Raw genomic sequence first — 20,708 nt, forward strand, 5'->3', positions numbered from 1 at the left:
TATAACTATAGCTTCTGTAAATTACAGTTACAAAGATATTGTGTATGATAGTGTCTTTATAAATAATAGCTGAATGTGAAATAGGTAGTGTAGATGCCTGCCTGTCTACCCTACCAGGTTAGTGCATTGGTGCACCCTCCTCCACTAGTTAGTCAGGGTCGATCGATACTTCCCTGCCGCTTATCACTGAGGGGAATTAACTGTTAATCCATACAACCCCCTTCTGGCTACATAAAGGGAGGGGAAGGGAAAGCAACATTCCCAAATGCTGATTGTCTCTGTCCACACACCTGCACCTCTCCACAGACCTGCGTCAACCCACCATGGACTGCTGCAAACCGGACTGGACATGTAGGGCTAACTGGTCTTCACTGAAGAGCCTGGATGAGACGGTACAAAGAAGGAGACGCATGCTTTGTCTGAAATGGCACCACTTGAGCATACAGGGAAAATTGTGTTTTTTTGGATGCACTCAGAGAGAAAGAGAGCAGTCCTGTCCTGGGGCCTACAGAGAGGGAGTGGAACGGGGAGAGGTGCCAAGACGGTCCAACAACAAGTAGTCTCACGGTGAGTTACCGTAGGATCTCAAGGAGCACGTCATCTAGTGTTAGTCAGAAAGTAACACAAGTCTACACCATCAAGGAGGGGGAATTGGTGTATTTCGTACTAGAGGAGAAGAAGCATGTTGTACTAGACCAGACTGGATCGGACTGGACTAGACCGGACTAGACCGGACTGGACTGACTGCTCCATCTGACAAGCGGCAGGTTTATTCACATAGCTGAGTAGAGCCTTACTGCAGATGGATGAATGGTCATAGAAACTCATAATGTGAGGAGAAATGAGCCTTTACACGGCAGACCTGTACATCCTACTGTAGTACACCTGTATATATCTTTATATACTACTTCCTACTGTAGTACACTTCTATACATCTGTATATATTTTTATACTACTTCCTGCTGTAACACAACTGAATATATCTTTACATCTTTATATACTATATCCTACTGTAGTACACTTGTATATATCTTTATGTACTACTTTCTACTGTATCACAACTGAATATATCTATAGACTACTTCCTGCTGTAACACAAATGAATATATATGTATATACTACTTCCTACCGTAGTACACCTGTATATATCTTTATATACTATAATCTACTGTAGTACACCTGTGCCTTCGGAAAGTATTCAGACCCCTTGACTTTTTTCACGTTTCGTTATGTTACAGGCTTGTTCTAAAATTGATTTTCAAAAAATGTAATCAGCAATATACACACAATACCCCATAATGACAAAGCATACATAGGTTTTTACATTTTTTTGCAAATGTATTACAAATAAAGAACAGAAATCCCATATTTACATAAGTTGCACATCGATCAACACACACCTCTCTATATAAGGTCCCACAGATGACAGAGCATGTCAGATCAAAAACCAAGCCATGAGGTTGAAGGAATTGTCCGTAGAGCTCCGAGACAGGATTGTGTCGAGGCACAGATCTTGGGAAGGGTACCAAAACATTTCTGCTGCATTGAAGGTCCCCAATAACACAGTGGCCTCCATCATTCTTAAATGGAAGAAGTTTGGAACCACCAAGACTCTTCATAGAGTTGGCCACCCGGACAAACTGAGCAATCGGGGGAGAAGGGCCTTGGTCAGGGAGTCTGTACTGTTACATGGCGGTCTCACTAGTTATCCGTCTAAATTCATTTTAAGACTGAAATACTATTTGTAGTTGGTCATTTCTACATTGAAACACATCCAACAGCCTATGAAATTCACCAGGGACAAACGTACAATAGATGACTAATCTCTCTCTCTCGCCCCACATCCCAGGTATTCCCTCCCTCCATCTTTATCCGCCGAAGCTGTGGAGTGTGACAATGGTGTTTGTGTCCTCTGCTATCAAACGCCATTATCACACTATATAGCTACGGTGAGAAGAGAACAGCGTCACTGCGACCCCATGCCCTGAGGTCAGTCAAACAGAGATAGTGGCGGTGAAGTAAGGGTCACACCGGCCATGGCCATATATCCTGGTTGGTTAACTAGATGCAGTTTGGTGCTCTCTTCACAGGCCTTGAATCTAGTTGTTGCTGGTTTGATAGGGGATTGTTGTTGCATGTATTCCTCCTACCCACCATTGGAAATAAGGTAATAAACTAAATACAGAGAGCGTATAAAGTTTGTAGTTTGAGTAAAGTTTGGCTGGCATTTGGCTGGATGAGATTTTAATATGACTAGTCGTGATTGGTCACATGCTGACTGCAATGTAAGTGTTAAAAACAGACGTGTGATACAGTGGCGAAACATGAAGCTTCAGATGCTTGCTGACCCATTTCCTTCTCTGCCTACACGTTATACCGTGTTACTAATGCACAGACATCTTTTAGAGACCGAGATACATGACCCATTGTGTTTTCATGTGATGCTGGAGGAAAACGGTGTTGCGTCCTCTGTGCTGTCTATGTTGTTGTCAATGTAACCAAATTAAAAACATGTCTCTACTTACATAATGTTGGTCTTTGGTGTCTAGTTTAATGGCTGTAGGACATGAGTTGGTCTTTGGTGTCCAGTTTAATGGCTGTAGGACATGACCTTTCACACTTCGGAAATTTAAATTCCAATAAAGTTTAGTGTTTCAGTGAGAATCACTAGGCAGAAAAACAACACTTCCTGGGACACAAAGAGGGAGCCTACAGTGTTAATGGGGCCATTGGTTTTCAGACAATCGGTCACAGGAGGTTGGTGGCACCTTAATTGGGGAGGAGGGGCTCATGGTAATGGCTGGAGTGGAATCTGTGGAATGGTATCAAATACATCAAACACATGGTTTCCATGGTTTCCAGGTGTTTGATGCCATTTCCATTAGCTCCATTTCAGGCCATTATTATGAGCCGTCCTTCCCTCAGCAGCCTCCACTCCAAGTGGGAAAAAGCATCTGCTTTTTTTTCTTCAAATAGAAATAACAGCATTCTCCATGCACCTTAATTGATACATTTATAAGACCTAAATAATTTAGTAATCCGTTTGGAGAAGTGGATTGTGAAACTAGCCATATGGAAGCAAACTGAAAATCATATCAACATGAAATGTATTGTGGCCACATTGAAATAGGACATAAATAGCTGTGCCATTCCGATTTTAATTGCGTGCCCTCGTGATTTTCTGGGATGAAATGTGGAGAGCCAAGCTATAGGCTTCTGAAGGGCTGAAACTGCCGAGTTGATGTACGCGTTTTATAATGTTTGGATTATATGCCCGGGTTTTTCTGTTTTATTTTACAATTTGTATCATGTTAAATATTAGCCACTATCGTTAGCCACCGTCAGTAATATCCACATATATTTATTTTTGCATCATTCCATTACATTTACCTTTCTTTCCTCTGTCACGTCCTTGTAAACTGTTCCTGAGGCTCGCTAGTATTATATTAGGCTAACGTTGTGCAATAATTGGGGGCCACGTAACGTAGCCTGTTTGCATTAGTCTAGAACTCAGCCCGCACATAGCAGGTTAAACCTGGAGCCTGGCGCACGGTTCAACATGACTGGACCGTTGATGATTAGTGAGAATTAGGCTGGATTTTATTGTTCAACCCTTATTGTGAACTTGACTATGACAACTTTCAGGATGAATCAAACCACTGTATCTTTTATTCATCAATATATTCTGTGCATAAAGGCTCTCCAACCTGTTTTATTTTATTCATCAATACATTCTGTGCATAAATGGCTCTCCAAACTGTTTTATTTTATTCATACATAGGCTATTTCCTAACCGCCAAATGTGCCTAAATAATCTACAAGATCAACGTATTTTTAAATCTACCAGTTGGTGCTGAAACAGAAACAAATATGCATAGATGGCTGTCTTTCATTGATTTCTACAGTATATTCTGTGTTTAAAGGGATGGTTTAAGATACATGTACTGAAAACCCCATTGAATAAAAGTTCACGAGAAAATCTGTTGGCCAGCAAGTGGAGTGTTTTCAGTGGATGAATGACATTTATTCAGAGCGCGCAAGGTAGCCACACCGGCAGAGGCAACTGGTACAAGGTAGCCACACCGGCAGAGGCAACTGGTACAAGGTAGCCACACCGGCAGAGGCAACTGGTACAAGGTAGCCACACCGGCAGAGGCAACTGGTACAAGGTAGCCACACCGGCAGAGGCAACTGGTACAAGGTAGCCACACCGGCAGAGGCAACTGGTACAAGGTAGCCACACCGGCAGAGGCAACTGGTACAAGGTAGCCACACCGGCAGAGGCAACTGGTACAAGGTAGCCACACCGGCAGAGGCAACTGAATATGTTAAGTCTGAATACCAAATACTGAGAAGTGTTTAGAAAAAACATACATTCATAAATCGGTATCGGGGCCCTACATGAGTTACATTCACTTGAGTGTGCTGCACCACCGACATCACACGATAATATCTAACTTATCAAACATCAAGCGCAAGGCTCCAGAGAAGTATTACACTCTAATGGAAAAGGCAATATCCGATTACATATAACCTAATATCCATATGGTGATATGGATCATTTGTTTTGTATTGAATCTGAGAGACAGTATGAATTAATACATCAGCTGGAGGATTACTCAGACATGGCGGACATTGTTTACTGTAGCCTAGCGCTGAGGTAGTCCAAAAAGCCAGCAGATGGCGATATTGAGTCGTTTCATCTCTGAGGCAGACTGCAGGGGTAGCGTAGCTGGAGGCATTCTGTCCGGGCCAAGCACATCAGACAGCTGGCTTGGGATGTCAAGAGGAGGAGATCTCAGGGGGCGAAGAAGTGTACTCTCACTCTGACTGGTCCTTCATTATTCTGTCACTGTATCTGTGCTGCAGGCTACTACCATATCGCTGCTATTTGCAGTACCATACATGTACCATTACCGTACCATCATATATTTTTCAGTTTGATACTGTACATCTTAAATATCTGTTATACATAATTTCAAAGTACATCTATTGGCAACCTCTAGTTACCTTACAACAACAAAAGACAAAATCAAAAAGAAACGCATGTAACACAAATATATAAATATAGATTTTCACTCATCATGTACATCATAGAAAATGCATAAAATTGTAGTCCTATGATTTATATAATTTTCTTGCAGTGTCTATGTTCTTACACAATAATTATGTTTTACACATTTTCTTAAAACAAATGTTTAAATGTGTCCACAAAAAGTACAAAAAAATGAAATACACTAAAAGAAAACTAACTAAACACAGAAGAAACAACATAGCCTGTAGCTATGCTACCTCATCAAAGACAGAAACACTACCAGAGATGGTAGAAACGTATTATCTCTGATTATACTACCTCTTCGTTCTAATCATCACAGCTTCATCACAGCGTGAGAAATACATGAGAACCTATTCAAGTGAATGAGACAAGCCCTTCATGGTTGACAGCAGCAGATCCTCTCCAGGTAGATTGACTGAAGAGTACTGGCAGACGGCTACAACACTTCAGGTCATCTTCAGTACATTTATTCATACAGCCGTACTGCCTTTGACCCAACAGTCTCTTTATACACCAGATAGACAACCCCCCCGTGTCCGGGTAGCGCTCTAGTGTATTGTAGATCAGGTTTATTCATTGGGCGATATTCCCCAGTATCAAATCTGTTAGGTCTACTATCAGGTCTCTCTTGTAAAAATTGATTCTTATCTGAATGAGACAATTTTAAAATGTAAAGGCCCTCCTCCTATCAGGATTTGCTCTTCAGGGTGGGTCCGATAGTCTTTTTAGTCTTTGTGGCAGGTTGAGTTGGCTTGGGTTTAGGAACCACAGTCTTTTTGGGTTTTGGCTGTAAAGACTTGAGTCCAAGGATCTCACAGTACTTGTTGCACAGATGCAAGGCTTTGAACTGATCAATGAATGACGTGGCACAGTTCCCCTTGAACCCCTTGTATCTAGAGAACAAAAGAAAACAAAAACGAGACATTGCATGTGGTTTGTGAGGCGTAATGTACAATACACACAGGCGAAAACAGTGTTTGTATCGTTTTGATTTAATCCATCAGGTTTTGTATTGTATTTATTTTTCAGTACTCACCCTTTCTTACACGTGGCTATTCCAACATCTGTCAATCTCATGCCAACTCCTACAATGAAACGAGAGAAATCAATCAATCAATCAGTTATTCAAGTTATTTATAAAGCCCTTTTTATAGCAGCAGTTGTCACACGTGCTTATACAGTAAATATATTATTTATATTTCTAATCTCCTACTTTCTTTGCACTGCTGTTAAGTACAGTAGCCAGACTGGACCTTGGCTCACTGTGCAGATGCAGTAACCTACCTTGCATGTCAGTGACGAGCAGGTTACCCTCAGTCTTGTGGTAGACCCAGTGCTGGAAGGTACAACACTTCTGTCCTGCCTCTGAGTCATTCCTCTTTAGGTTGATCTCCTTTCCGTCCCGAACAGAGTACTTGACAAACTCCCCCATCAGCTCCTCTTCCAGGGTGGCATACGGGATGTCGTTAGACAGACGGTGGACCAGGTATATTGGTATAATCCTGGAAGGGGGGGGGGGGGGGGGGAGAAACAGGAAGGTTACTGTTTTGCATATTTCACTGGAAAAAAAGGATTCCATGTTTTTGCTGTAACAGAGAGATCGGAACACGAGGTGAGCTGGAGTGAAGTTTAGGGGTTAAATTGAGTGGAACACAAGGACGACAGGAGAAGAGATGGCATCTAGGAATTGACAGTGGGATTTGCAGGCCCACACCCCACCAGATGATGATGTGACAGCGATGACATCATACTCACTCTGGAACTTCTCCGAAGGCTTCCTGTGCCTGGGCCACGGCTGTCCAGACCTTGATGTACTCTCTGGCTGTGTTCTGAACATGGCACTCCTGGAATCACACAATACACATATGTACAACAGGGTTCAGGAAGTGACTGAATTGAAATGAAACTGACCTCAACCCTGGGTCAGAGTATTACACAATGTCAAATAGGGAGAGCAACTGTTTTTCTGACCCTAACCGTACCCCTGACCCTGTGTCTGGTGATATCAAGGTAAATAAACCCTCACCTCCACGGCCAGGTTATAGTTTTTCTGAACCAACTCCTCGTTGTTCTGGGTCCCGTAGCTGATAGCGTTGTGTACCTTGAGCACACAGTGGTGGCCCTGGGTGAAGACGGGCACCATACCGGCCTTGAGCCTGGTCCGGAAGGCCCTTCGGTGCATACCCTCTCCAAAGTGTTCCTTCTCTGTCACCAGACTGGCTGGCTGGTTCTTATCAAAGTACTGCTCTGACAGGAAGTCCTCTTTGAACAACAGACAGGAACATTTCACATCCTCCTCTTCGCCTACTAGCTCAGTGGGAGCAGCTGAGGTAGAGAGAGGAATACAGTCATTCAGAAAGAGCCTTTAACATAGCATAACATATTTCGATGCTTCCACAATGAATGACCTTTGAATGACCTCTGAACTTTTATTACCTAACACCTTGTCTCAGATGTATACTGTATATCAAACTGAAATTCAACATTAGATCACTACTCACCTGTGGTGTTTTTCTGGGGATGAGCCAGGATGACAATCTCACTCAGCACTATGAAAGAGACAGACAGAAACAGTGGGGGCTGTTAACTTCCAAATTATGTTTGTATTTTGCTGTTTTTATTGTGAGAGCCCTGTTGAGTAAGATTTCCAATATATTCATTGCACATGGCAAATTAAACCAGAAATGTGAAACTTGGATGTGAGTGTGACGTATTACGTGTCTTACCCTCGTAGGTGAGGTAGTCTAACGTGTCTTACCCTCGTAGGTGAGGAGGTGGGCTAACGTGTCTTACCCTCGTAGGTGAGGAGGTAGTCTAACGTGTCTTACCCCCGTAGGTGAGGAGGTAGTCTAACGTGTCTTTCCCTCGTAGGTGAGGAGGTAGTCTAACGTGTCTTACCCTCGTAGGTGAGGAGGTAGTCTAACGTGTCTTACCCTCGTAGGTGAGGAGGTAGTCTAACGTGTCTTACCCTCGTAGGTGAGGAGGTAGTCTAACGTGTCTTACCCTCGTATTTGAGGAGGTAGTCTAACGTGTCTTACCCTCGTAGGTGAGGAGGTGGGCTAACGTGTCTTACCCTCGTAGGTGAGGAGGTAGTCTAACGTGTCTTACCCTCGTAGGTGAGGAGGTAGTCTAACGCGTCTTACCCTCGTAGGTGAGGAGGTAGTCTAACGTGTCTTACCCTCGTAGGTGAGGAGGTAGTCTAACGTGTCTTACCCTCGTAGGTGAGGAGGTAGTCTAACGTGTCTTACCCTTGTAGGTGAGGAGGTAGTCTAACGTGTCTTACCCTCGTAGGTGAGGAGGTAGTCTAACGCGTCTTACCCTCGTAGGTGAGGAGGTAGTGTAACGTGTCTTAACCTCGTAGGTGAGGAGGTAGTCTAACGTGTCTTACCCTCGTAGGTGAGGAGGTAGTCTAACGTGTCTTACCCTCGTAGGTGAGGAGGTAGTCTAACGTGTCTTACCCTCGTAGGTGAGGAGGTAGTCTAACGCGTCTTATCCTCGTAGGTGAGGAGGTAGTCTAACGTGTCTTACCCTCATAGGTAGTCTAACGTGTCTTACCCTCGTAGGTGAGGAGGTAGTCTAACGTGTCTTACCCTCGTAGGTGACGAGGTAGTCTAACGTGTCTTACCCTCATAGGTGAGGAGGTAGTCTAACGTGTCTTACCCTCGTAGGTGAGGAGGTAGTGTAACGTGTCTTAACCTCGTAGGTGAGGAGGTAGTGTAACGTGTCTTAACCTCGTAGGTGAGGAGGTAGTCTAACGTGTCTTACCCTCGTAGGTGAGGAGGTAGTCTAACGTGTCTTACCCTCGTAGGTGAGGAGGTAGTCTAACGTGTCTTACCCTCGTAGGTGAGGAGGTAGTCTAACGCGTCTTATCCTCGTAGGTGAGGAGGTAGTCTAACGTGTCTTACCCTCATAGGTAGTCTAACGTGTCTTACCCTCGTAGGTGAGGAGGTAGTCTAACGTGTCTTACCCTCGTAGGTGACGAGGTAGTCTAACGTGTCTTACCCTCATAGGTGAGGAGGTAGTCTAACGTGTCTTACCCTCGTAGGTGAGGAGGTAGTGTAACGTGTCTTAACCTCGTAGGTGAGGAGGTAGTCTAACGTGTCTTACCCTCGTAGGTGAGGAGGTAGTCTAACGTGTCTTACCCTCGTAGGTGAGGAGGTAGTCTAACGTGTCTTACCCTCGTAGGTGAGGAGGTAGTCTAACGCGTCTTATCCTCGTAGGTGAGGAGGTAGTCTAACGTGTCTTACCCTCATAGGTAGTCTAACGTGTCTTACCCTCGTAGGTGAGGAGGTAGTCTAACGTGTCTTACCCTCGTATTTGAGGAGGTAGTCTAACGTGTCTTACCCTCGTAGGTGAGGAGGTAGTCTAACGTGTCTTACCCTCGTAGGTGAGGAGGTAGTCTAACGCGTCTTACCCTCGTAGGTGAGGAGGTAGTCTAACGTGTCTTACCCTCATAGGTAGTCTAACGTGTCTTACCCTCGTAGGTGAGGAGGTAGTCTAACGTGTCTTACCCTCGTAGGTGAGGAGGTAGTCTAACGTGTCTTACCCTCGTAGGTGAGGAGGTAGTCTAACGTGTCTTGCCCTCATAGGTAGTCTAACGTGTCTTACCCTCGTAGGTGAGGAGGTAGTCTAACGTGTCTTACCCTCGTAGGTGAGGAGGTAGTCCAGGATGACAGAGCCATGGGAACAGAGGAGACTACAGCGGTACTTCCCCAGATCTTTATTGGAGGCCTTGGTGATGGTGAGGCACACTCTGCTCTCATCTCCAGCACTACACAGAGCAGAAAGGAGAGAATAAACCTTGAATCATTATTCTGAATTAACATAATCTATTCATACTTGTTCTCCAGTGTTTCCCAACCAGGTGTACTATGAGACCATAGGCTCACTGGTAAAATGCTTCAGGTGTATTCTGTGCAGAGCAAAACTCAGTTGGTAGTACATTAATCAAAAAAGGTTGGAAACCCCTGCTCTATTAAACTACCCTGATGAAGGCAGCTTGCTGACAAAACATTGATTCATTAATGAATAATGAAAGTGTTATATTGAGAGTGATAAGAGTCTAACTGGAGGCTATATTCCCTTAATTTCTTGGTCTCTGTTCAAAACATACACCTGACTCAGCATACACCTGACTCAGCATACACCTGACTCAGCATACACCTGACTCAGCATAAACATGACTCAACATAAACCTGACTCAACATAAACCTGACTCAGCATAAACCTGACTCAGCATAAACCTGACTCAACATACACCTGACTCAACATACACCTGACTCAGCATACACCTGACTCAGCAAACACCTGACTCAGCATACATCTGACTCAGCATACACCTGACTCAGCATACACCTGACTCAGCATACACCTGACTCAGCATACACCTGCCTCAGCATACACCTGACTCAGCATACACCTGACTCAACATACACCTGACTCAACATACACCTGACTCAGCATACACCTGACTCAGCATACACCTGACTCAGCATACACCTGACTCAGCATAAACATGACTCAACATAAACCTGACTCAACATAAACCTGACTCAGCATAAACCTGACTCAGCATAAACCTGACTCAACATACACCTGACTCAACATACACCTGACTCAGCATACACCTGACTCAACATATGTGTTAACTCACTTTCACTCTTTAGACATTTTTCAACAATGTTATTTCTAAAAGTTGTATTACGTAAGTAGAGACAGGTAATCTAACACAATAATCGTGACTGGCCGTTTTCCAACTAAGTGGAGATTTCTGGAACAATAACAACGATATAGCACCTGATGCACAGTTGAATCATAGTGTTATATAAAAACGGGACCTTCCTCCCACTCATGGCTGAATCATCATCACACATTGATGGGTTAACATCTGCCAAATATATTGCTACAGTAACTTACACTGAGAGAGAGCAACACCAAGTGGTCTTTCAAATGGCGTGTCTCCCAAACCTCTCGTGTAGTACCCTCAGCTGTGATCTATACCATTACTATAATAGTACACTAATTCAACTGAGCCAACTAATCGCCAACCCTTTAATTAGTAGGATCAGGTACAGCTAGTTGGATCAGGTGTAGTTAGTTGGATCAGGTATAGTTAGTTGGATCAGGTGTAGCTAGTTGCATCAGGTGTAGCTAATTGCATCAGGTGGAGCTAGTTGCATCAGGTGTAGCTAATTGGATCAGGTGTAGCTAGTTACATCAGGTGTAGCTAGTTGGATCAGGTGTAGCTAGTTGGATCAGGTGTAGCTAGTTGGATCAGGTGTAGCTAATTGGATCAGGTGTAGCTAGCTGGATCTGGTGTAGCTAGTTACATCAGGTGTAGCTAGTTGGATCAGGTGTAGCTAGTTGCATCAGGTGTAGCTAATTGGATCAGGTGTAGATAGCTACATCAGGTGTAGCTAGTTGGATCAGGTGTAGCTAGTTACATCAGGTGTAGCTAGTTACATCAGGTGTAGCTAATTGGATCAGGTGTAGCTAGTTGGATCAGGTGTAGCTAATTGGATCAGGTGTAGCTAATTGGATCAGGTGTAGCTAGTTACATCAGGTGTAGCTAATTGGATCAGGTGTAGATAGCTACATCAGGTGTAGCTAGTTGGATCAGGTGTAGCTAATTGGATCAGGTGTAGCTAATTGGATCAGGTGTAGCTAGTTACATCAGGTGTAGCTAGTTACATCAGGTGTAGCTAATTGGATCAGGTGTAGATAGCTACATCAGGTGTAGCTAGTTGGATCAGGTGTAGCTAGTTACATCAGGTGTAGCTAGTTGGATCAGGTGTAGCTAGTTGGATCAGGTGTAGCTAGTTACATCAGGTGTAGCTAATTGGATCAGGTGTAGCTAGTTGGATCAGGTGTAGCTAGTTACATCAGGTGTAGCTAGTTGGATCAGGTGTAGCTAGTTACATCAGGTGTAGCTAGTTGGATCAGGTGTAGCTAGTTGGATCAGGTGTAGCTAGTTGGATCAGGTGTAGATAGCTACATCAGGTGTAGCTAGTTGGATCAGGTGTAGCTAGTTGCATCAGGTGTAGCTAATTGGATCAGGTGTAGATAGCTACATCAGGTGTAGCTAGTTGGATCAGGTGTAGCTAGTTACATCAGGTGTAGCTAGTTGGATCAGGTGTAGCTAGTTGGATCAGGTGTAGATAGTTGGATCAGGTGTAGATAGTTGGATCAGGTGTAGCTAGTTGGATCAGGTGTAGCTAGTTGGATCAGGTGTACCTAGCTGGATCAGGTGTAGCTAGTTACATCAGGTGTAGCTAGTTACATCAGGTGTAGCTAGTTGGATCAGGTGTAGCTAGTTGGATCAGGTGTAGCTAGTTGGATCAGGTGTACCTAGCTGGATCTGATGTAGCTAGCTGGATCAGGTGTAGCTAGCTGGATCAGGTGTAGCTAGCTGGATTTGTGTACCCAGCTGGATCTGGTGTAGCTAGTTGGATCAGGTGTAGTTAGTTGGATCAGGTGTAGCTAGCTGGATTGGTGTACCTAGCTGGATCTGGTGTACCTAGCTGGATCTGGTGTAGCTAGTTGGATCAGGTGTAGTTAGTTGGATCAGGTGTAGCTAGCTGGATTGGTGTACCTAGCTGGATCTGGTGTACCTAGCTGGATTGGTGTAGCTAGCTGGATCTGGTGTACCTAGCTGGATCTGGTGTACCTAGCTGGATTGGTGTAGCTAGCTGGATCTGGTGTACCTAGCTGGATCTGGTGTACCTAGCTGGATTGGTGTAGCTAGCTGGATCTGGTGTAGCTAGCTGGATCTGGTGTAGCTAGCTGGATCTGGTGTAGCTAGCTGGATTGGTGTACCTAGCTGGATCTGGTGTACCTAGCTGGATCTGGTGTACCTAGCTGGATCTGGTGTACCTAGCTGGATTGGTGTAGCTAGCTGGATCTGGTGTAGCTAGCTGGATCTGGTGTAGCTAGCTGGATCTGGTGTACCTAGCTGGATTGGTGTAGCTAGCTGGATCTGGTGTAGCTAGCTGGATCTGGTGTACCTAGCTGGATCTGGTGTACCTAGCTGGATCTGGTGTACCTAGCTGGATCTGGTGTACCTAGCTGGATCTGGTGTACCTAGCTGGATCTGGTGTAGCTAGCTGGATCTGGTGTACCTAGCTGGATTGGTGTAGCTAGCTGGATCTGGTGTAGCTAGCTGGATCTGGTGTACCTAGCTGGATCTGGTGTACCTAGCTGGATCTGGTGTACCTAGCTGGATCTGGTGTACCTAGCTGGATCTGGTGTACCTAGCTGGATCTGGTGTACCTAGCTGGATTGGTGTACCTAGCTGGATCTGGTGTACCTAGCTGGATCTGGTGTACCTAGCTGGATCTGGTGTACCTAGCTGGATCTGGTGTAGCTAGCTGGATCTGGTGTACCTAGCTGGATCTGGTGTAGCTAGTACAGTGCATTCGGGAAAGTGTTCAGACCCCTTTCCCTTTTCCACATTTTGTTACGTTACAAACTTATTCTAAAATTGATTAAATGAATGTTCTTATTCATCAATCTACACACAATATCCCATAGTTAGAAACTTTTGCAAATGTATTAAAAATAAAAACAGAAACACCTTATTTACATAAGTATTGCTATGAGATTCAAAATTGAGCTTAGGCCCTGTTTCCATTGATCATCCTTGAGATGTTTCTACAACTTGATTGGAGTCCACCTGTGGTAAATTTAACTGATTGGACATGATTTGGAAAGGCACACACCTGTCCATATAAGGTCTCACAGTTGACAGGTCATGTCAGAGCAAAAACCAAGCCTTGAGATTGAAGGAATTGTCCGTAGAGCTCCGAGACAGGATTGTGTGGAGGCACAGATCTGTGGAAGGGTACCAAAAAAGGTCTGCTGCATTGAAGGTCCCCAAGAACACAGTGGCTTCCATCACTCCATCATTCTGAAATGGAAGAAGTTTGGAAGCACCAAGATTCTTCCTAGAGCTGGCCTCCCGCACCAAATTGAATAATTGGGGGAGAAGGGCCTTGGTCAGGGTGGTGACCAAGAACCCGATGGTCACTTTGACAGAACTCCAGAGTTCTTCTGTGGAGATGGGAGAACCTTCCAGAAGGACAACCATCTCTGCAGCACTCCACCAATCAGGCCTTTATGGTAGAGTGACCAAAACGGGAGCCACTCTTCAGTGAAAGGCACATGACAGCCCGCTTGGAGTTTGCAAGATGACACCTAAAGGACTCACAGACCATGAGAAAGAAGATTCTCTGGTCTGAAGAAACCAAGATTGAACTCTTTGGCCTGAATGCCAAGCGTCATGCCTGGAGGAAACCTGGCACCATCCCTAATGAAGCGTGGTGGTGGCAGCATCATGCTGTGGGGATGTTTTTCAGCGGCAGGGACTAGTCAGGATACAGGGAAGCTGAACGGAGCAAATTACAGCGAGATTCTTGATGAAAACCTTCTCCAGAGCGCTCAGGAACTCAGACTGGGGCGAAGGTTCACCTTCCAACAGGACAATGACCCTAAGCACACAGCCAAGACAACGAAGGAGTGGCTTCAGGACAGGTCTCTGAATGTCCTTGATTGGCCCAGCCAGAGCCTGGACTTGAACCCAATCAAACATCTCTGGAGAGACCTGAAAATAGCTGTGTAGTGAGGCTCCCCAGCCAACCTGACAAGCTTGTAGTGTCATACCCAAGAAGACTCAAGGCTGCAATCGCTGCCAAAGGTGCTTCAACAAAGTACTAAGTAAAGGGTCTGAATACTTATGTCTCCCAGAGCTGGGCAAACATTTAGCAAACATTTCTAAAAAATAGGTTTTGCTTAGTCATTATGGGGTATTGTGTGTAGATTGATGAGGGAAAAACAACAACAGTTTAATCCATTTTAGAATAAGTCTGTAACGCAACAAAATGTGGACAAAGTCAAGAGGTCTGAATACTTTCCGAATGCATTGTAAGTACTGAAATAGATCAAATAAATGGAATGTCTGGGAGTATTCAATAAGATATTTGAGAAACACTGAAATATGGTAACAGGGTAGGGTAACTAGCTCTCCCATAGGAACATTTAAGGGCATGGACAATGTAATATACTGTCAAATCAAATCAGGACTTGTACCTTCTCTTGATCTCAGCCAGCACTGCCCCCTCTCTGGTCCAGGTGACGGTGTAGTCAGTAAAGACAGCCGTGAACTGACACCCTAGACTGAGACTCTGAGGATCGCCACTGACAGCCACTGCCTGGATCCGCTGCACCACTCTGGGCACTGGAAAAAAATATACACATGTGTCTAAGAATTACACAGAAAATGTATATTATCGTTAATAATAATTTTAGAGTAGTTATCATAACACTAGACATGGGCTCAAATAGATTTATTGTTTTCTTTCAAATAGATAAGTTACGTAATCAAACCAATGGAATTCTGCCCATGTGGCGCTCCAAGTAGGCTCAATCAAACGCTCTACGTATTTGAAAGAAAACAAATACCATCTGAACCCAGGGCGGTGTAATAGTAGAGTATACTGCAATGCATCCCCACCTTCTTTTGGTGCATGATGTGTTCTCTGTTTCAGTACATCGCTGTAGGCCTTCCTACGAGTTGTCTCAACAGCAGCCTTGGGTTCGTGTTTACCAAACTTGTCCTCAGACAGACGGCGCCGCTTGATGACATCATCATTGGGCTGCTGGCCAATGGGGATGGTAGACTGGGGCACCTTGGAGGAAGGGTCACTCACTGTGGCACCTTGGCTGATGACAGAAGCGTCAACCAAAGATTTCACACCAGGTTGTTTCTGAGCGCTGTCTGAATGAACACTGTCCTTCTTACAAGGCAGAGCTGCTGTAGTCTTATCTTTGGTTTTCCCAGCCTTGGGTCCAAATTTGGCAACAAAGGTGTCTATTTTCCCATTGGTAGCAGTCTTCTGTTTAGCCCTGTTCTCCACCTCAACCAGGGGCTCTACCCCCTCGCTCTTCACTGTTGCATTCTGGGAGTGTTTCCCAGAGTGTTTCTTCTTCTTCCCGTGGGCGTGGCCTTTGGTGTTAACGTTCTCTGTTATGACGATAGTCTCTTTGACAGTCACAGATCCATCGTCGCCATCCTCGCGTGTTGTTAGGGGACCACATTTAATGTTAGATCCGAGCGGTAGGTTCTCTTGTGTTTTGGAGGTTGGTGGGGCCAGATGGTGAACCACAGCTGGCTTGTCTTTTTTGGAGTGTGTTCTGGTTTTATGAGGCATCTTGGAGCCTTTCTTTACGTCTGCTGTAACACAGTGATTGGGTTCTTTATTTCTGTCTGATTGTATTTGTTTCAACAAGGACGTTCTGGAGTCTAGCGGGTTCTCCTGGTCTAGAGTTAAGTATGCAACACGTTCCTTCTCTGAGATCATCAAGTGATCACCGGTCACAATGATATAGTTGGAGAGTTCTTTACCGAGGGAGCTGACCTCATGTGGGACTGTGATGTTTTTCTTTCTGTCAAGAGACCAAGATGCTGTTGATTCCTCACTTGACGAAGACGATGCTGGAAAGTCCCTGTTCAGATTCCACCCAGAGCAAATAGTCAACTTTCCACCTTTGTCCTCTGATGTTGTATCTCTAGAACCTGTATTCCTCTTTGTTTTCGTCAACAACAGTTTTTCCTCTTTGTTTACCACAGGTGTCTTCTTATCAAACTTCCCTCGGAAACAGGCGGGCAAAACGGGCAGTCGGGGCACATTAGATTGTATAAACCCACAACTCTGACCTTTCTGTTCATTGAGTAGTGAGCTCTTAGGACTGGCTTGGATGATATCCCCTTCCAAAGCACTGTTCGTCCGGCAAAAGAGAGATCGGCCCACGCTGAGACTCAGAGGAGCTAAAGGCATAACAGGCATTAAAAATGGTGGATTCCCCCACTGTGGCCTCTTCCCCTCTGTCTCCTGGAGGTCCTTCCTGTCTGTGTTGGGGGACACATGTATGTCCACCTTAGTGCCTCGGGACGGTGTGTCTCTGTGTGCCGTCAAGTATGTGTTCCTGTCAGAGTCTGTGGTACATTGAAACTTCTTAAATGACTGTTGATGTCTCTTGTCGCCACACAGATGCTCCACCTGATGTGCCTTGCTACTGGAAGGGTAACCGGAGACGCTCACCGACCCATAACTTCTTTCTTCATCTTCCCCCTCAATGAACAAGCCGCCCAGCTGGGAGACATTATTTTCTGTCACATTCCGCACTGCATCTCTAAGGTGCTACATGGGGAGAAATAAACAATGTTTCAAATGGTTCAATAGTCACCAAAGGTGGAGGCTCGGCCCTAACGTATGTGCTCTCTGTCACCTGGAGCTGCATGACAAATGGTCCAGGAACACAAGGAAAGCACAAAGGACAATACCCAACTTGTATCTGGACAGGGTGAACTCTGATGCTATCTATATGGATGTATGATTTCTGTGGTAATTGTTCACTGAGGATAACTCTGATACTATCTATATGGATGTTTGATCTCTGTGGTAACTGTTCACTGAGGATAACTCTGATGCTATCTATATGGATGTATGATCTCTCTTATCCTGTATCCAGTCCATGGAGGAAGGTTATATGATCAATTCTCATTTCCTAGGCTTCTAGACCTCTAGGCTTCTAGACCTCTGGGCTTCTAGACCTCTAGGCTTCTAGACCTCTGGGCTTCTAGAACTCTGGGCTTCTAGACCTCTAGGCTTCTAGACCTCTGGGCTTCTAGACCTCTAGGCCTCTGGGCTTCTAGACCTCCGGGCTTCTAGACCTCTGGGCTTCTAGACTTCTGGGCTTCTAGACCTCTAAGCTTCTAGACCTCTGGGCTTCTAGACCTCTGGGCTTCTAGACCTCTAGGCTTCTAGACCTCAGGGCTTCTAGAACTCTGGGCTTCTAGACCTCTAGGCTTCTAGACCTCTAGGCTTCTAGACCTCTAGGCTTCTAGACCTCTAGGCCTCTGGGCTTCTAGACCTCCGGGCTTCTAGACCTCTAGGCCTCTGGGCTTCTAGACCTCTAGGCCTCTGGGCTTCTAGACCTCCGGGCTTCTAGACCTCTGGGCTTCTAGACCTCTGGGCTTCTAGACTTCTGGGCTTCTAGACCTCTAAGCTTCTAGACCTCTGGGCTTCTAGACCTCTGGGCTTCTAGACCTCCGGGCTTCTAGAACTCTGGGCTTCTAGACCTCTAGGCTTCTAGACCTCTGGGCTTCTAGACCTCTAGGCTTCTAGACCTCTGGGCTTCTAGACCTCTAGGCTTCTAGAACTCTGGGCTTCTAGACCTCTGGGCTTCTAGACCTCTGGGCTTCTAGACCTCTAGGCTTCTAGACCTCTGGCCCAGTAGGCATCTCTTTGTTCATGTTTTGTCTTGTAAGTTACCCTTGGGATCTATAGTATATGCTTAGCAATGCCTTGTAATGCTTGTTAATACCTTGTAACATAAGCTATGTGCCTTGTATGTGAATCCATTCATTTTACAAAATTATTAAATACACCTGTATTTAGAATTCCATTCTCAGATTTTTCTTCAATGTCTATTTCTGTGTTCTTGCACATTGCTATTTATCTTGATGGAGTCAGATAAACATTTAAATTGGCTAATTGCTTAGTCCTATTATGAGTCACATGTAATGTATATATAATATACTGTATATCAAATATTACTGCCCACTACACAGGTTAATATTGAAAGGTTCAATAGGCTAAGATTCAAAAGACATTAAATAGTATAACATGTTCAGATAAGTTAGTAGAGTAGCAGGTTAGTAAACAATAAAGAAGGATACACATTATTCCCGAAGACATCTATCTAAAACATACTTATTTCTCATGTATTTGTTGTCATAGATTGTCGTAAACATATCTTGCTATATAACAACTTGCATTATGTTGATTAGAGTCAACTGCCTTACGTATAACCTACTGTAAATGTGGGAATGGTCTGGTCTATAACACTGTTATGGGCTGTGCACTATTAACTGTGCAACTCAAAATGTTTAAGCCAATCAATGTGTCCCTTTATCCTCCCAGGCGTTTAACCCAGTGAGTGAGCTTTGTTAGACTGCTCTGAAGGTGTGTGTGTGTGTGTGTGTGTGTGTGTGTGTGTGTGTGTGTGTGTGTGTGTGTGTGTGTGTGTGTGTGTGTGTGTGTGTGTGTGTGTGTGTGTGTGTGTGTGTGTGTGTGTGTGTGTGAGAGTGAGTAGGGGGGAAGAGAGTCTTGTTACACTCCTTAGCTGTGCTTCCATCCTGGGGTGCGTGCTATTATCATCAAACACCCACTATAATTAGCGTTGCCATTTCTGTTCTGTCTATCTGAGGTTTTTCTAGGCCTCTCATTTTCTTAGACCCCTTCACAGGGCCAGACCCAGCTGTCAGTCTCAGAGCTACAGTAGGCTCCCAGAGCTAGGCTTCCAGAGCTAACCTCCCAGAGCTAGCCGGGAGCTATCCTCCCAGAGCTAGGCTCCCAGAGCTAGCCCAGAGCTAGTCTCCCAGAGCTGACCTCCCAGAGATAGCCGAGAGCTATCCTCCCAGAGCTAGCCCAGAGCTAGGCTCCCAGAGCGAGCCCAGAGCTAGCTCAGAGCTAGGCTCCCAGAGCTAGCCCAGAGCTAACCTCCCAGAGCTAGGCTCCCAGAGCGAGCCCAGAGCTAACCTCCCAGAGCTAGCCCAGAGCTATCCTCCCAGAGCTAGCCCAGAGCTAGGCTCCCAGAGCGAGCCCAGAGCTAACCTCCCAGAGCTAGCCCAGAGCTAGGCTCCCAGTGCTAGCCCAGAGCTAACCTCCCAGAGCTAGGCTCCCAGAGCTAGCCCAGAGCTAGGCTCCCAGTGCTAGCCCAGAGCTAGCCCAGAGCTAACCTCCCAGAGCTAGCCCAGAGCTAGGCTTCCAGAGCTAGCCCAGAGCTAACCTCCCAGAGCTAGACCAGAGCTAACCTCCCAGAGCTAGCCCAGAGCTAACCTCCCAGAGCTAGCCCAGAGCTAACCTCCCAGAGCTAGCCCAGAGCTAGGCTCCCAGAGCTAGCCCAGAGCTAGGCTCCCACATGAGAAATCAAGGAACAGATACTACATAACAACCCTTCCACATCTGACTCAGTCAGGGTGAATAAACCGACATACTGTAGCGATCAGGGTGGCTTGGCTGTTTCAGACCACCTTCAGTCCTCAGTCGGACTACGTGCCACTGGCTACAGAATAGTGCTCTGCCCTACATAAGAGTTTCCTATACTCTGCTCTCTCTCTCTCTCTCTCTCTCTCTCTCTCTCTCTCTCTCTCTCTCTCTCTCTCTCTCTCTCTCTCTCTCTCTCTCTCTCTCTCTCTCTCTCTCTCTCTCTCTCTCGGTGCTGAGCTGGGCTGGCTGTGAAGGTATGGAATACTGAACGTTGTGATGATGTTTCAGGTTGCAGTGTAATTGATGTTGTGGACTATTATTAGTATATGATAAAGTTGGGTGTCGCCTCAGGGTTCGTTTGTGACAGACAGAAAGACATGACTCTAGTGAAAGTGTTTGTGTGTGTCAGTACAACGCTGCTGTTGCGTCCTTGGGTTAGTAAGTCTAAAAAACATACTTTCCCCGTCTCTAAAAATAAAATGATTTCACAGAAATACCCAAATATTTAGTTAACTACACGACCATGCAGTTGTAAATTAACAAATCCACTGCTGTTAATCAACTACTACAGTATCTAAATCAAATAACATAATACTTGAAATCTT

At 45.2% G+C, this 20,708-nt stretch overlaps 1 protein-coding gene and 1 long non-coding RNA gene across 2 annotated transcripts in view; one reads left to right on the forward strand and one right to left on the reverse strand.

Annotated features, from left to right (window-relative positions):
* On the forward strand, positions 1 to 18,512 carry LOC129812554 (uncharacterized). Its single transcript, XR_008753027.1, has 2 exons — positions 1 to 567; positions 17,101 to 18,512. It is a non-coding gene; the product is annotated as an uncharacterized LOC129812554 (long non-coding RNA).
* The window catches only part of alpk2 (alpha-kinase 2), a 27,282-nt gene continuing 8,894 nt past the window's right edge, over positions 2,321 to 20,708 (reverse strand). Inside the window, exons 2-10 of the mRNA XM_055864098.1 lie at positions 15,564 to 17,250; positions 15,140 to 15,287; positions 9,700 to 9,827; positions 7,558 to 7,605; positions 7,083 to 7,381; positions 6,812 to 6,900; positions 6,341 to 6,558; positions 6,093 to 6,141; positions 2,321 to 5,949 (exon numbers count right to left, since the gene is read on the reverse strand). Coding sequence (XP_055720073.1) covers positions 5,745 to 5,949; positions 6,093 to 6,141; positions 6,341 to 6,558; positions 6,812 to 6,900; positions 7,083 to 7,381; positions 7,558 to 7,605; positions 9,700 to 9,827; positions 15,140 to 15,287; positions 15,564 to 17,250 — 2,871 coding nt within the window. The 3' untranslated portion in view covers positions 2,321 to 5,744. The remainder of the gene's footprint in view (positions 5,950 to 6,092; positions 6,142 to 6,340; positions 6,559 to 6,811; positions 6,901 to 7,082; positions 7,382 to 7,557; positions 7,606 to 9,699; positions 9,828 to 15,139; positions 15,288 to 15,563; positions 17,251 to 20,708) is intronic.

This window comes from Salvelinus fontinalis, chromosome 2 (genome assembly GCF_029448725.1).
Source record: "Salvelinus fontinalis isolate EN_2023a chromosome 2, ASM2944872v1, whole genome shotgun sequence".
Classification (NCBI taxonomy): Eukaryota; Metazoa; Chordata; class Actinopteri; order Salmoniformes; family Salmonidae; genus Salvelinus; species Salvelinus fontinalis.